We start from the raw sequence: 15,019 nt of genomic DNA, 5'->3' as shown, positions 1-15,019 counted from the left end.
CTTGTCCCTTTTCCTCTCAATTTCACTCTTTCCGTTCTCTGCACAATCTGGGCTGCAGTGTTCGCCGCCCCTCCACCCCCACCCGCTCCATCGTGACCGTGTGCAGCCTCCAGAGGACTGTGCCAACAGCCCTCCCTACGGGGCTGCTGGGAGCAAAGTCCTCGGGGACAGCACGGGATTCAAAGAACTGTCACCCCAGCTTGATATTATCCGGAAAGGTCCCTGTGGGTCATTTTTAGTGCTGTAGCCCGTGAGCTGGAAAGTAGGTTCCCCAAGAACTGGCAGGTGACCCAAAATGCAACCGATAACTCCTAGGCACCCCAAGTATATACGGTAGATTCACAGTGTGGGTGGGCTGCTCTGGTTCTAGGGAGACCCTAACCACCCCAGTGCTCAGTGCTGTTGCCACCCGCTCCACCCTCGCCCTGTTCCTATCACAGGTGACACATGACACGCAGCCATCTCCAGCATTGTCAGAAACACTCCGCTCTGTGGGAGTGAGGGCAGAAAGCCTGACACCCAAAAATCTAAACTTATCCTGTCTCCCCACAAAGAGGGGCAAAGAAAAAAATACAGCAAAACATCTTCGGTGTGCATGATTTCAGCAGAGAACTCTGACTGTCCCCAATCCCAGGGGTCCCGGGAGGTAAACTTCGAAGGGGCTGGTAGTAGTAACAGAGATAGATGCAGGGAGTGACATTTCAGAATTGTGTCATGTGGTATTGGCACGAAGGGAACGCAAGCAACTCGGTTCCTCACATTGGCCTTACTGCTTTGTGCATGCACGTGTGTGTGTGTGTGTGTGTGTGTGTGTGTGTGCCCTGCGTGAGCAATTTTTATTAGGCTCCAAGGTACAATCAGAGGAGCTGAAACTGACAGGTTTGCAGGGTCTTTGAACATGGGCACAGATGTTACTACAAGCCTCATGGAATCAGGCAGCATCTTGACTTTCATCATCACGGTGATTTTTATGAACAATCCCTAGGCATGGGGAATAGCAGTGGTGAAGCTGGGGGTGAATTAAGAGCTGGGTGCAGGTGCCACTGAGCTTATGCTGGACTCTTTACAGACACTCCCTCATTTATCCTTCAGGCCCAAAAGGCATTACTATCCCCCCCCCCACTGCAGGTGCTGGGGGTGGGGGAAGATTCGAACAGGGTAAGAAGAGCTGGTGTCAAACGAATGACTTCTGTTCCACCTCCTGGGAGGAGTCTCATTGTGTGGAAGATGGTAAATGGTACAACAATGCCTGCTGCTCAGGGTATCAACCCACTCCGCGGCTGGCAGGTGTCGCCAAGAAGCACACAAGTCACCCAGCACCAGATGGAATCACACATCAGTCACACGGATGAGACAGAATAAGAGAGACTTCAGCAGTGGGTGTCTGTCCCCCTGTGACCAGGGGTCTCAGTCTGCCACCAGCACAGGATGATGACCTTCACACAGCCTTCTGTGCCACAGGCAAAAACCCTCACTCCCTCTCCACCTGGACGAGATCTAGCAGGGGTGCTGGCTAGGTATGATATGACACACAAGCTGGAGCAGAACAAAGGGGTGCGGGGAAAGCCTGGAATGGGAGAAGGTGGTTGAGGCAAGTGATGTGTAACCTTAATGTGACCTTATCTCTTGGGAGAAAAGAGATTTGGGTCCAAGCCACTTTCCTGAGGCTGAGAAAGGTCAAAGGTGACATGCACTGGTCACTCTTTCCCATGGCTGGGACCAAGGTCATATTGTTGTTAAAACTGCATCTGGATTTAGACACAAGTCTGCCTGGCACCAAAACCCAAGAGCTTTTTTATCTGAGCTCAGTCACCCTCTGCAACCCCTCTGGGTGTGGTGACATATACCTACACCCCTGTGCCAGGGAGGCAAGAGACCGGCAGAGCCCTGGGCTTGCTGGCCAGTGAGCCTAGACGACTTAGCAAATTTCAGGTCAGTGACACACTGTTTTAAACCAAAACCAAGTTAACAAGGCAAAAGTCTGAAGTGTCTGGAGGTAAGAATCCCCCGATCTGATCCCTGGATGGCCCCCCTCCCTCCTCACCAACGTAGCCTATTAGCTAACAGCCAGATTCCTAATGGCAAAGATGGTCCAGGCGGCCTTCCATAATGCTAACCCCAAGCATGGCATTCCAGAACCTACGGCTCTCGTGCCCTAAAGCATCTCATGCATAGAGGCTTAAAGCAGAAATCTCGGGGGTGGGGGGATTCATAAAAGGAAAGTAATAAGCTGGCATCCAATGTCTCTGGCAATTCTATACAGAAATGGAACTGCAGCCTACTTGGCCCCAGGAGACCCAGGAGAGGTGAAGTGCTAGTAAGACTCTGCAAATGAGACTGGAGGGATGGCTCAGCAGTTGAGTGTTTGCTGCGCCACCACGAGGACAGGAAGTTGGGTGCCAGCACCTATGTAACGAGCTGGGCATTTGGCGCACACCTGTAGCCCTGGCTCTGAAGTGGAGGAGGAGACAGAATAGTTGGGGCTTGCTGGCGTTTAGGCGGGTGGAGTAAGTGGGAGCCCCAGGTTTAAGAACAGAAACAGATGGGTGGCAAGAGAGGAGGGAATCCAATGCCTCATTCTGGACTCTGAGAATGCGTACACAATTGTGCACACACATGCGTGAGCATACCCTCACACCCAGAAAGAAATCTATTCCTTAATAAGTATCTGAAAATATATGGGTTGGATTCAGGCCCTTCGTGCTCTCTGGAGTTCCTGTAATTCAGTTTGAACATTAAGCCTCTGTATCGTTTCTATGAGGCTGCAGTAATATAAGTAGACTGGACTGGCTCATTTGGAGCAGAGTTATGACCCAGCATTTGCACCCAGAGAGCCGAAGGTTAAAGGAAGTTCAGCAGATGATCTACATCCACCACACCCGGTTTAGAAACCAAGTTGCATTCAAGCATTCACATTGTTCCAACTCTTCTCTTTCCAATCCTCCTCTATCCGGAGAGGCCTGCAGTTAATTCACCGCGATGTGCACTGTTAATGTGAAGGAACAGAGGCATCCGTCAGCAGCCTCTGTCATCAGTGGTGAGGAACACCCACGCGGTGTCTCCTGCTCCCCACGTTTGACTTGGAAACCTCACAGACCTCCAAGCGAAGCTGCACTGGCTCCTATTGCGCTGAGTTCCTGCTGGTGCTGCTGGTCCAGCTCTGCCAAGACTAGGACCGCAGGCTAAGATGCAAAAGCCCTCAGCATCTTCCTGTATATGGATGGGGAAACAGAGGGAGGCAAAAGGCAGGTGCTGTGGACTGCCCCAGACGTCCTGTAGTGCCTCCGCCAGCAGAACAGTAACACAACAAGACAGCGAGTTGTGTCTGCACAAGACTTCCATATGGACAGCTCAGCTAATAAGGATCCAAAAGGCAGAGGCTGGCTGTGTTCTGATTTCATGGCTGGAGAATCCGGGGGATTGGTAGATTTCAGATTTGAGGTCAGACTCCAAGTTCCACCTTGGAGCTCCTGACTGCAATTTGGTTTGTGTAATGACTAAAGATGCTGTCCAGCCAGGGCAGACCTGAGTAGAGAGGCAAATAAGGCTGGAGGAAGAGAACAGGACTCTGGAGCCCGGCTGGTTTAACAGCAGCACCTCCAGGCACCAGGAAGCTGGGGGAGGGGCATTAGAAGACTGAGCACAAAATAATCTGACATTGACCCTGCTCTAATGGAAATCGGGGAGAGGGACATGTACAAGGTACAGAAAGGGGTGTGAGAGGGTGGCAGTTACTCTATCTGTTTGTCTGCTTCAAGACGGGGTCTCACTATGCAGCCCTGGCTAGCCTCGAACTCACAGAGATCTGCCCGCCTCGGGCTCCTGAATCCTGGAATTAAAGGTGTGCACTCTATTCCTGGCAGTGTTGATTATCTCAGGAAATTATTCATTACTCTTTAGTTTGCCCAAGATAAAGTAGAGGGTTGGGGAGATGGCTCAGTAGACAAAGTGTTTTCTGTGCTAACATGAGGACCTGAGTTACAAGGGTCTCCAGCGTCCTTGTAAAAGCCATGTGTACTGATGTAGCCCCAGTGCTGGAGACAGAAACAGGTGGGTACCTGGGGCTCACTGACTAGCCAGTCTAGCCATGTTGAGTGAGAAACCCTGTTTCGAAAAATAAGGTAGATACACACACACACACACACACACACCAGAAGCCACTATTCAAATACAAAATCATAGCTCCCTATGAAGACTTACATAAATCTATTTGACTCCAGATACTGGTGTTTTGGAAGGTCCCACCTAAGCCTGAGGCTCTTATTGTAGTTATTATGAGCTCTGGTACTGGTTTGGTAAAACAGCCAGAGATGTGGAGTTGTAGCTCACCTCCTCCAGGAAGGCTGCCCTGTCTAGCCCAGTCCACTGGATTCTTTAACTCAACCGCCAACGTATCGCCTATGTGCACTGTAATTTGGGGAGGGTGTGGTCCCTCAGCTTCTGTGTGTGTTCCAAGGTCATTGTGACAGCAGTTCCATGGCCTTGTGACCCGCACAACTAAGCTGGATTTGTTCAAATGTGGGAAGTCAAGAGAGGCCCAGTTCCTTTGGGGAATGCAATTCATCTCTTAAAAGAAGTCCCTGTCCCTGGCTCCCTAATCACTCGGGACCCCCGGGAAGAGCTGGACACAGGCCACTCCCAAGGCAGCAAGAGGGGAACATGACCACCCTTTCTCCAGAAAACAGCCTCTCTGCCAGGCGCTCAGCCACCTTCATTCTGGTAGGTTCTGATCTGATTTGAGATAAAAATCTCTGTGTTGCCCAGGCTGGCCTTGAACTTGTGATCCTTTGGCCTCAGCTTTCTGAATGCCACTATTATAAGCATATGCCCCTGTTCCTGACTGACACATGTTCTTCATCAGTCCCAAATGCCTGACTCCAGTTTATAGTGGGACCTTATCCCTGCTGACTGGGAAGGCTGGCCGGAAAGGGGAGTAAGGGCCATTTCCCTTCAACACCAGCCACAGATTAGACTTCTGCATTTCCTTTGATCTTACTGGGGGAGGGGTGTTTTAGAGCTCATATGGCTTCCTCCTCAACTGTGTCATTCTAAATTTATTGAGATTTGGAGTTGCTCAGCCTGTGTGACTGAGTTTCTTATGGCGCTTTTGCCAACAATTTTGGTATGCTACCACCAGGTGGCAGTAGTGCTTCTTCTGTTACTAGGTACCAAAGCCCAGTTAATAAAGTATTCAGGTCCACCTGAGTCATAAAAATTTTCCACGCACTATTTCTCAAAATTATAACTAATTACAATGACCTTAACCGATCTCAAGACCCATTTGTCATGTGATTAATATCAGGGTGATACATAACAATGCAAAATGAACACTTGAGGCTTAAATGTTACACGTTTATTGCAGAGCTTTGAAATTTTCTTTCTATATTTCTCCCGTTCTTTAAATTTAGAGAAGGCTAATAATAATAATAATAATAATAATAATAATAATAACAGATAAGCTAACATACAGCAGTCAGTGTGTACAGATAGTGTTGTAAATGCTTTGTCTACAGCCATCCTCATCCCAGCCCTCTGAGATGGGATGTGATCGGCCTAGTATCAGTTGATAAATGAGGAAAAAGATCCTGGAGACTGTATCCTGACAGTCAGTATCCAGTCAGTGGTAGAGCTTCTCTCCAGACACAGACAGTGTGTTGACCAGTGACCCATCGATTTGTGAACACCCAAGTATGGAGCTGATCGCCCGTGTCAGGGAGACCTTACTTCCCAAGGGCAGTCTGTTGTCAAAGTTGCCCGTACCTCCTAGTGCCCCATTTCTCAATGTTGGCCCAGCAGATAAAGCATGTGTGAGTTATTAAAGAGGGGTCTTCTTCGCTCTAGGGGGATGGCTCAGCACTAAAACACTTTTCTTGTAAACATGAGGACCAAGTTTGGATCCCAGAACCCATGTGAAATGTCAGGTGGGTATGGTGGTGCCCCTGTAATTCCAGTCTCAGAAGGCAGAGACAGGGGATGCCAAGAGCAAGCTGGCTGGGGGACTTAGCCTTATCAGTGATCTCTAGGTTGGATTGAAAGACCTTGCCACATTGAATAAGGTTTAACAGGCTAACAAAGATGATTCCCTGCACCAACCTTAGGCCTTCACATGTGCTCATATATGCCCACATATGTGCAAAGACATATACACCCACGCACACCACACACACACACACACACACACACACCAACCACACTGACAAACAAAGGGAGCTCTAGCCCACTTGACCTCTGGATCAAGAAAGTGACCAGCCTGCAGTCGGAGGTGCACTGCTGCTTTTAGTATCAAATGTTTTTCTCCTTCCTGACACCTGGCTCTTCATTCAGTCTGTGAGCCACAGCCTCACCCGGGAAACTGTTAGGAAGGCATCTCTATGGACTGTTTCCCCAAATGTTCTGAACCAGACGACGCTGGAGTGTTTTAAATACAGATTTAATTTAGGATCCTGTGTGGTCTCCACATCCAAGTATTAAGAGAAAGATGGGGACAGCTCAGGCCAGCGGTTGGGTTTCCAGCATCTCTCTCTGCATTGTGGCATTTCAAGGTCCCCTTCTCTTCAGACCCCCTGGGGAGAGGGACCGTTTGCTCACCCCATGGCTTTGCCCTTAGTTGTCGTCTTGTGAATGCTTTTCAGGCACTGTCCTTACTACTCATGTACAAGTGTGCCACACAGGCCGGGCGAGCACACATCTTACCTGAGCATTGGGGGAAGATAAAAGAGAGCACAGGAAGTGTTTAATTTATCTTAATCTTTCTATTATCAACACAGCACAATCATAGAAAAACATAAAATATATTAAAAAAGGAAAAAGAAATATTTAATTCTCCTTAACTTTCAAGAGAATTCCTTTTAAGACTGGGTCTTATGCATCCCAGGGTGGCCTCAAATTCACTGCACAGCTGAGAATAACCTCATACTTCTGGTCCTCCTGCCTCCACCGGTGTGTGTGATTGAACCCAGTATGTGGTCCTGGGGATCAAACCAGGAATTTCCAAGCAGTCTACCAACTGAGCTACATCTATAACCTGAATTACTTTTTTTAAAAAAATATTTATGCAAATGGGTGTTTTGGTTGCATATATATATATATATATCTGTGTACCACACATGTGCCTGGTACCGAAGGAGGCCAGAAAGGGGCATCAGGTATCCTGGAACTGGAGTTACAGCTGGTTGTGAGTGGCCATCTGGGTGCTAGGAATTGAATTGGGTCCTCTGGGATAGCCGCCAGTGCTCCAAACTGTTAAACCATCTCTCCAGCCCCACTATTGTTTTTAATGGAGAGTGTTTTCTTGGTACTTTCTTCAGTATTTTTACTATTATTTATTCCGTTGCTGTTGTTCTTGAGGTAGGGTCTCATTGTGTAGCTTCATATGGTTTGGAACGTACTGCGTAGGCCATGGCATCCTTAAGGTCAGAGATTCACCTGCCTCCCAAGTGCTGGGGAGAACAGGCATGCGCCCCTGTGCCCAGCCTTCAGTCTTTTTGAAAGGATACATACGAGTTTATGTGATACAGTTCTTATACAGCAGTCACGGTCTACAAGCAGTAGTGCTGTGAACACTGACAGGGCTGGACCAGAGAGCCCAGTGTGCAGATGGACAGACAGTGCTACTGTCAGACCACAGACTACGTGCAGAGGCGGCCCTGGTGTATAGAGAGAATGTCAAGTTTCTTGCTGTGTACTCTGCCTTTCTTCTGTTAACTAACATATGTATTTTTTTCCAGATTATTTGTGTATTTATATGCCTCACGGTATCCCACAGTAGGTAGAAAATATGGTTTACTTTGTTATTCCATTACTGCAGAGCATTCAGAGAACTTAGATTTTTCATCTGGGTAAATTACCTGCAGGGAACATTGCTGTCCATCCGGGATTTTTCACTTTCCACTTATTTTCAGCAATCTCCTCCGGATAGAGTATTCTGGAAGTGAGTCAGAGGTTCTGAGTTTTGATCCCTCACAAAGTTCAGAGCCTAGCATTTGGAAACCACCCCAGTACAGACTCTAGCAGAGGACTAATCTGGTTGTTCTTGCCAGGAGAAGAAAAAGCCCCCCATTGACAAGGCAGAATGGGACAGCTTCTTCGATGAGAACGGTCACTTGGCCAAGTCACGAGACTTCATTTGTGTTAACATCCTGGAAAGGGTATGGACCCCAGGCTACCCTCCGCCTTCCCTGGCACTAGAGGGTGGCACAGAGAGCCGGGATCAGGCATGATCTCTGAGTCGGCATCTTGAGATTTCATGACCTCCATACCCAGGGACTACATCCCTTCGTGAGGACAGAAGCCTGGAAGTTCCTTACAGGCTACTACTCATGGCAGAGTTCCCGGGACGAGCGGCTCATGGTGGACAGCAACAGGAGGTAGAGCTTTTTTGGTGGATGGTTCTGGGGCTTCAGGTAGCAGTGGGGGTGAGGGGTGAGGTACCCTCTCGGCCTAAAGATTCAGGTTTCCTTTTCATATGGATTCCTTATTCTTAGAAGATTCCCGCCGCTTCCTACACAGGACCTACACACAGTAGGTGTAGCCAGGGTTGAGCTGGCACCTCCTCTCCAGTTTCACTGACCAAATAAGTGGCAGGCAGGGCTTGGCCCGCTCTCCCTCATTGCCTTACTCCCAACCCCACCCTCCCCTACACAACGTACCTGTGAAGGGCACAGGGGATTTTCATCAACTGCTACCTCAAATACCAACCCCTTCCTAATCCTGGCTCCCGCATCTGACCGTGCCAGCTGCCTTAGGGGACTGTCTCAGAGTTAGGGTTATCCCTGTTGTGATGAAACACCATATTCAGAAGAAGCAACTTGTGGAGGAGAGGTCTTATTCCGTAGATTGCAACTGCTCATTACAATCCATCACTGAGGAAAGTCAGGGCAGGAACCCGGAGGCAGGAGCTGATGCAGAGGCCATGGAGGGGTGCTGCTTACTGGCTTGGTCCTCACATCTTGCTCAATCTGCTTTCTGAGAGCAGCCAGGACCAGCCCAGAGGTAGCACCTCCCACAGTGAGCTGGGTACTCTGCACCTATCATTAGTCAGGGAAATTAGTGTCAGGCTCACCCACGGGCTCATCTGGTCAGGGCACTTTTTAAAATCAAGGTTTCTTCTTCTAAAATGACTCTGGATTGTGTCAAGTTGATATAAAATTGACACACACAGGGAATGTCCATCCGCTCAACCACTGTACCAAAGCTGGGTGTCCTCTCGAGCTCCCTCCACTCTTGGCTCATTCATTCATTCATTCATTCATTCATTCATTCATTCTCTCTCCCTCTGCCCACACTGGTCTCACTATTATCTGTTTCCCAAAGCCCCACCCTTGGGCCAGTGGGGTTGCTTAGAGGATAAAGGCACTTGCTGCCAACCCTGACAATCCCATAGTGGATGGAGAGAGTGGACTCTCACAATCTATCCTTTGACGTCCACAAGTGTGTGTCACACACACACACACACACACACACACACACACACACACACACACACACACTGAATAAATGCAAAAATTCCGTTCGTGATTCAAGGCCAGAATCAAGCAGGGTGCTTCCCCTAGTCTGCCCTGATTGTCTGGAGGGTCTTCATAGGTGAGTAGCTCACAGTCTCTGAACTTGGAATAGTCTTAGGTTTGGGAGAAAATTCAAGTTCTAGCATTAACATCACACTCTTCAGTGAATGTCCTGGCCTATTTGACTCTTTCACTGTCTAAATTTGGGGTCACAGTACAGTTCCCAGAGTAGTTACAATGGTCTCATTATAGGAACAGGCATGTCATATCATGCACAAGGAAAAAACGGCTATGTTCATGTTTGTGGGGATGCCACCCAAAGCCGCTTCTGCGTCCCAGGGACTTGGGCTTGCTGAGCATGGAGCCTGCTTCTTCTCTCCCCTGGGAGAGATTCTGAGTCTTCCAGTCACCTTGTCTTTGGCTCCCTGCAGGCTTCACCTGTCTGAGTGTTCAAGGTGGGCTGGGTCTGAATGATACCCACAGTGGATTGCTTCCTTCTTAGAGGTGTTTGTCTTAGGCTGCCTGACTAAGTCTGGGGGGCAGGGTCTCAAGCAGAAGCTGAGCTCAGCCCCAAGGCAGCTCCCAGTCAGGATACAGAAAAGACAATTCCACAAGGGACAAGCAGAGAATACCCCAGGACAGAAGGGATGTCAGACCAGGTACCGAGGGCCAAAGGGAACAGCCCACATGATTGCTGAGGCAAAGTGCCACAAATGGGGGGTTGGCAATGACAGACATTTTTTTTCCCTCTGGCATTCTGGAGGCAGAAGACAAGGTTGCTTGCTGGCCTCCTGGGAAGGTACTAAAAGACAGAAGGTTCTTCCCCACCACTCCCACGGAAGCTTCCTTGCCTTGAGATTACATCTATTCATTCTCTGGTTCAGTGGACACATGCCTTCCAACCTTGCGTGTATGTGTGTGTGTGTGTGTGTGTGTGTGTGTGTGTGTGTGTGTGATAAAGATAGTTGTCATTTATAGGTCCCCTAGAAAACACAGAATGATCTCATCTTGAAATCCTTAATCACAAAAGAAAAGACCTCCTCTTTCAATACGACCATCCTACAGGTTGTAGGGGGTTTCATTTAGGATATAACTTTTAGAGGCCATCAGCCAGTTACCGGACTGACTAAACAAATTTCAGCCTTCAGTATGAGTCCTTCTAGCTGGTGTGTGTGTGTGTGTGTGTGTGTGTGTGTGTGTGTGTGTGTGTGTGTGTTTGTGTCAGAATTGTCTCCACTCTGCAGATGAGGAGACTGAGGCTTAGAGAAGTGAGGGTGGCATCCCTCTGCAGATCCTTGTTAAGTGGTGGCTCCAGGGTTCGGGTGCTACAGGGGGACCATAGAGACCACCCTGCATTAAACTGTCTTCACACCGTGCCAGATGCATGTTGGGAAATGCTTGCTCAAGGCCACTCAGGCTGAGAGGGGCGAGAGCACTGCAGGTGGGGACAAGGTGGGTAAGGGTACCTTCCCTATTCCCCTTGAGCTCAGCAGCAACTGCAGCCAAACTGTCCCCTCTTGGAAGGGGAAGGCCACCTTACTCAGCCCCAATGCTGTTCTCTCAGGAGGAACTATAACTCCTTGTGCCAGATGTATGAGAAGATCCAGCCCCTGCTGGAAAACTTACACGGGAACTTCACAGAGACTCGGAACAACATCGGTGAGCAGAGGGAGGGAGGGCTTGGCAGAGGAGAGGACGGGTGCCAGTCATGTCTTTTCCCAGTCATTGACAGGAATGGGTGACTCCTGGGGCTTGGCAATTGTCTTGATTTGGGCCTGGAATTTTCCTAGCCAAACCTGGGTTCATCCATCTGCCCATGGGTATTCCTAGATGAGCTTTCCTGACTTTACTTCCTCTCCCCCACCCCATGACTTTGAACTAAATCAGATTTGAATTGGTTGGGAGGAGCATTTTGGAAGTGAGGAGAAGTTCAGACCAGCAGGGTCTGATGATGAAGTGAGTGTTGGGGGCTGACGTGCCTTTTGTAGGCCTCTGATGAGGTTCTTTTTAGGACCGGACCTCTACGGAGGGAGGTGAAGTAATCTGCTTTCTATGCCGGAAATGACCACCACCTCCTATCCCTTGCTCAAATCTAGCCTACGACATCCAGAAGCTGTACGATAAAGATCCCCTCGGCAATGTGCTTATAGACAAGAAGAAACTGGAGAAGATCCTGCTGCTGAGTTACATCTGCAACACAAAGGCTGGTGAGCTGGGAGTGGAACCCCAGTCTGTACTTGCTGGATCCTTCCTGGACCCTAGCCCATGGCCCATTAGCTCCTCTTCACCAGTGCCCTCCCCTGCAGAGTACCAGCGAGGCTTCCATGACATGGTGATGCTTTTCCAGCTGATGGTGGAACACGACCATGAGACCTTCTGGCTCTTCCAGTTCTTCCTGCAGAAAACTGTGAGAACTAAACCTTCTCCTCCCCACCACCCAGTCAAGCCAAGGCATTGAGCCTCAGACACTTCCTCCAGCCCCCAAACACCCTGTAGGTCAGTGGGTAAGCGGTAGAAGCCTCAGAGTTCAGGAGGGCTGTTCTGGAACTCACTCTTACCAGGTCCAGTGGTGGCACCCTCTGCTGGCCTTTCATTCCTTAAACATAGATCTCTTTTCTGATCCCTTATGGCTCCCCAGGCCTCCAGAACACAGGCCTCCAAGAGCACCTTTTTGTTTTTGCCTCCTCTTGTTCCCCCCTCCGGTGACCTATAGACTAGATCCCTGAAGGACTCTGAAGTAACCAGATGCACCTAACTCTACCCTACCCTGCACCCAGGATGAGGGTATTGCCATCTAAAAAGATTTCGTCACCTTCTAGAAGCTTCCCACGACCCAGCCTCTCTTTGCAAGGATATCCTTGCTGAACTTTTCTTCTCAGCTCCGACCTAGTCACTGGGGCACTGCCACATGCTGGACCCAACACACACACACACACACACACACACACACACACACACGGAAGTGAGTGAACCAGACATGTGATCCCTGGTCCCGTCTTGTGCAGGAGCACAGTTGCGTCATCAATATCGGGGTAGGCAAGAACCTGGACATGCTCAACAGCCTGATCACTGTACTGGACCCTGAGTTTGCTGAACACCTCAGTGAGTGGTCCACAGCTACCATCACTTCTCACAGCAGCAGGTGGGCTGTGGGAGGCCCAGGGCCCAGCCTGGCAGACATACTCCGGAGGAAAGGACCAACATGGAGGAGCTAGGGTCTGGGATGTTAAACCTATGCTCCAAACAGACTCCATGGCTTGTTGGGAAAGCAGCAGGTGACGTTTTCCTGTTTCCTGTGTGTGTCAGGCTCTGTTGTGTGGTGGCTTAAGCACCTGCTTCTCTCCCCACAGAAGGGAAGGGCTCAGGAGCTGTGCAGTCCCTCTTCCCGTGGTTCTGCCTTTGCTTCCAGTGCGCCTTCAAGTCCTTCGATGACGTCTGGAGGCTCTGGGAGGTGAGGCTCATGCCCACAGCTTCCTTTCTCATGCAAGCTTGCCCGCCTCCCTTGCTTCCTGGCTTTGGATGATGCTCTGCGATTTGGGGTTTTATTAGGTTATCAACCCCACTCCCACCTTGCTGGAGAATGCTAGTGCATCTGTTAGACTTCACTGCACAGTGAGCAGAGGCACCTGGGGTTGCTCTCACCCTCCCGGGCTCTCTGCTGCCTTTCACTGCTCTTCCTTTCCCTCATCTAGAATCCTGGCTTCTCTTAGAACCTGCTTCTCCACAAGGCAGGCCCCAAAGTTTCCCAACAACAGTCCCTAGGGCCACCAGCAGATGCTCCTCCTTAGGAACAAACTCACCACCTGTGGCGGTCCTGCCTCACAGCTATTCCTAGCTAGAGGTTCCAGCCCAACTGCTGAGCCTGGCATGTCCTATCCCATAATGCAGAGCCCACCTGGTTCACCCTTTCATCCCGGATTGCTAATCTCCAAATCCAAATTGAATATAGCACCCCACAGAATTTGGGAAGCCCTGGATTGCTAAACTCCCATCCAAATTCTAGTTTTTTTCATACCCTGTTGTGAGTGTGTGGTTTGTGGTAGCTTGCTGCCCCTAGGGTATCCTAGTCTCAGGCAACAGGGTTGAAGCCTGCTGGCTGCCCACAGGTCCTGCTGACGGGGAAGCCCTGCAGGAACTTCCAGGTGCTGGTGGCCTACAGCATGCTCCAGATGGTGCGTGAGCAGGCGCTGCTGGAATGCATGAGCGGAGACGCCATTCTGGTGGTGAGAGGGCCCTTGGCGAGACCCCCTGCCGGCTTAGAGCCTGATCCCTGCACGCATCTCATAGAAGGATACAGGCCCATGGTGCTCTGGTTTGTGGCAGCTTTTGCCTCCAGAGGAGGCACACTATGCTGGAAGGTTTTCATAGAATAGCCTCACAGGCCCTGTAACAGTGACAGAGGCTGTACTGGTTCATCACCCAAGTAAGCATGTGAAGAAACTGAGGCCTTGAATGGTCTAACCACTAGACTCTAGTGCCTTGATGTTCATCCTTGGCTGTGTAGCAAAAGGGCCTGTGCCTTTTAGATGTGCCTTAAAAGCCAGCTGAAGAAGCAGGGGACAAACAAACAAAAACCCAACACCTTAGGTAGTACTCCAATTATAAACCAAGTCTTCCTTAGGAAGCTGAGGCATGTGGCAGAACCCCAGGCTTTCCTAGACACCCATGTGACAGCTATGTTCATCACACCCCCCAAGGCATACAGTGTGCAGGCACTGGGGCAGGCTGTGTAGGTCTCAAGTGCTCCCCAGTAACTGCTGTGAGTAGTAGCTTTCTTACCTTTGTGCTGCCTGTGCCCAGAGGCACAAGGAGTGCTGTTTGCTTACACACACACACACACACACACACTCACCATGCACATACATTCCCCTCTAGGCCTGCAACAGCCTCATCGACCTTGATGCGGATGAGCTGATCTCGGCTGCCTGTGTGGTTTATGCTGAGCTCATGCAAAAGGAGGTAAGCTGACCAGTGGACTGTCCTCCTCCTTTGTCATCCTCCTCCTCCTCCAATCCTCTTCCAAGAAGCCTTCCCTGCCTATAGCAGTCACCCTTGTCTTCAGAGATACTGCGTGTTCCCTCCCACTTCTCGCTATTAATATCCTGGGCTCGCAGCCTTTATTTTCCATTCCCTATGTCCTTCCCAAGGGGTCCAAGTACAGACCTGGATCTCCAGGGGTTCAGGAGAACGTCACCAGCTGGACAGACTGGAGTGAGAACAGTCTGGGTGTCTGTTTATACCACATCTTTTTGGCTTTCTTTATCCCCAGGTTCCTCAGCCGTTAAAGGATTTCTTGCTCTAAGGACACCAACACTCACAATGGACGCATACCCGCAATGGACTGGAGGAAGGCAAACTCTTCAGGAATGGGGTCAGGATTAGTGGGTATTGGGGTGGGGACATAGACAATACAGTACCATAGAAACCACCTCTGGACTATTGCCTTGTGGTGGTCACATGTCTCCTTTGACCTCGGAGACCTCAGAGTGAACCTACTCCTGTGAGGTTAGGGAGGA

At 49.9% G+C, this 15,019-nt stretch overlaps 1 protein-coding gene across 2 annotated transcripts; it reads left to right on the top strand.

Moving 5' to 3' along the window:
• Positions 1 to 4,659: 4,659 nt before the first annotated feature.
• Positions 4,660 to 14,805, top strand: TBC1D21 (TBC1 domain family member 21; the record flags this gene model as incomplete). Of its 2 annotated transcripts, none has more annotated exons than XM_080930371.1 (11): positions 4,660 to 4,719; positions 8,040 to 8,147; positions 8,263 to 8,366; positions 11,068 to 11,162; positions 11,600 to 11,710; positions 11,810 to 11,910; positions 12,509 to 12,605; positions 12,857 to 12,954; positions 13,610 to 13,726; positions 14,379 to 14,462; positions 14,773 to 14,805. In XM_080930371.1, the coding sequence occupies 11 exons, from the start codon at positions 4,660 to 4,662 to the stop codon at positions 14,803 to 14,805; spliced, it is 1,008 nt and encodes a 335-aa protein (XP_080786497.1). The 2 variants fall into 2 exon arrangements, with proteins under 2 accessions (XP_080786497.1, XP_080786496.1); XM_080930370.1 differs by having other exon boundaries at positions 12,854 to 12,954.
• Positions 14,806 to 15,019: the final 214 nt, after the last annotated feature.

This window comes from Micromys minutus (genome assembly GCF_963924665.1).
Source record: "Micromys minutus genome assembly, chromosome: 16".
NCBI lineage: Eukaryota > Metazoa > Chordata > Mammalia > Rodentia > Muridae > Micromys > Micromys minutus.
This window is presented reverse-complemented; position numbering and strand designations above follow the sequence as displayed.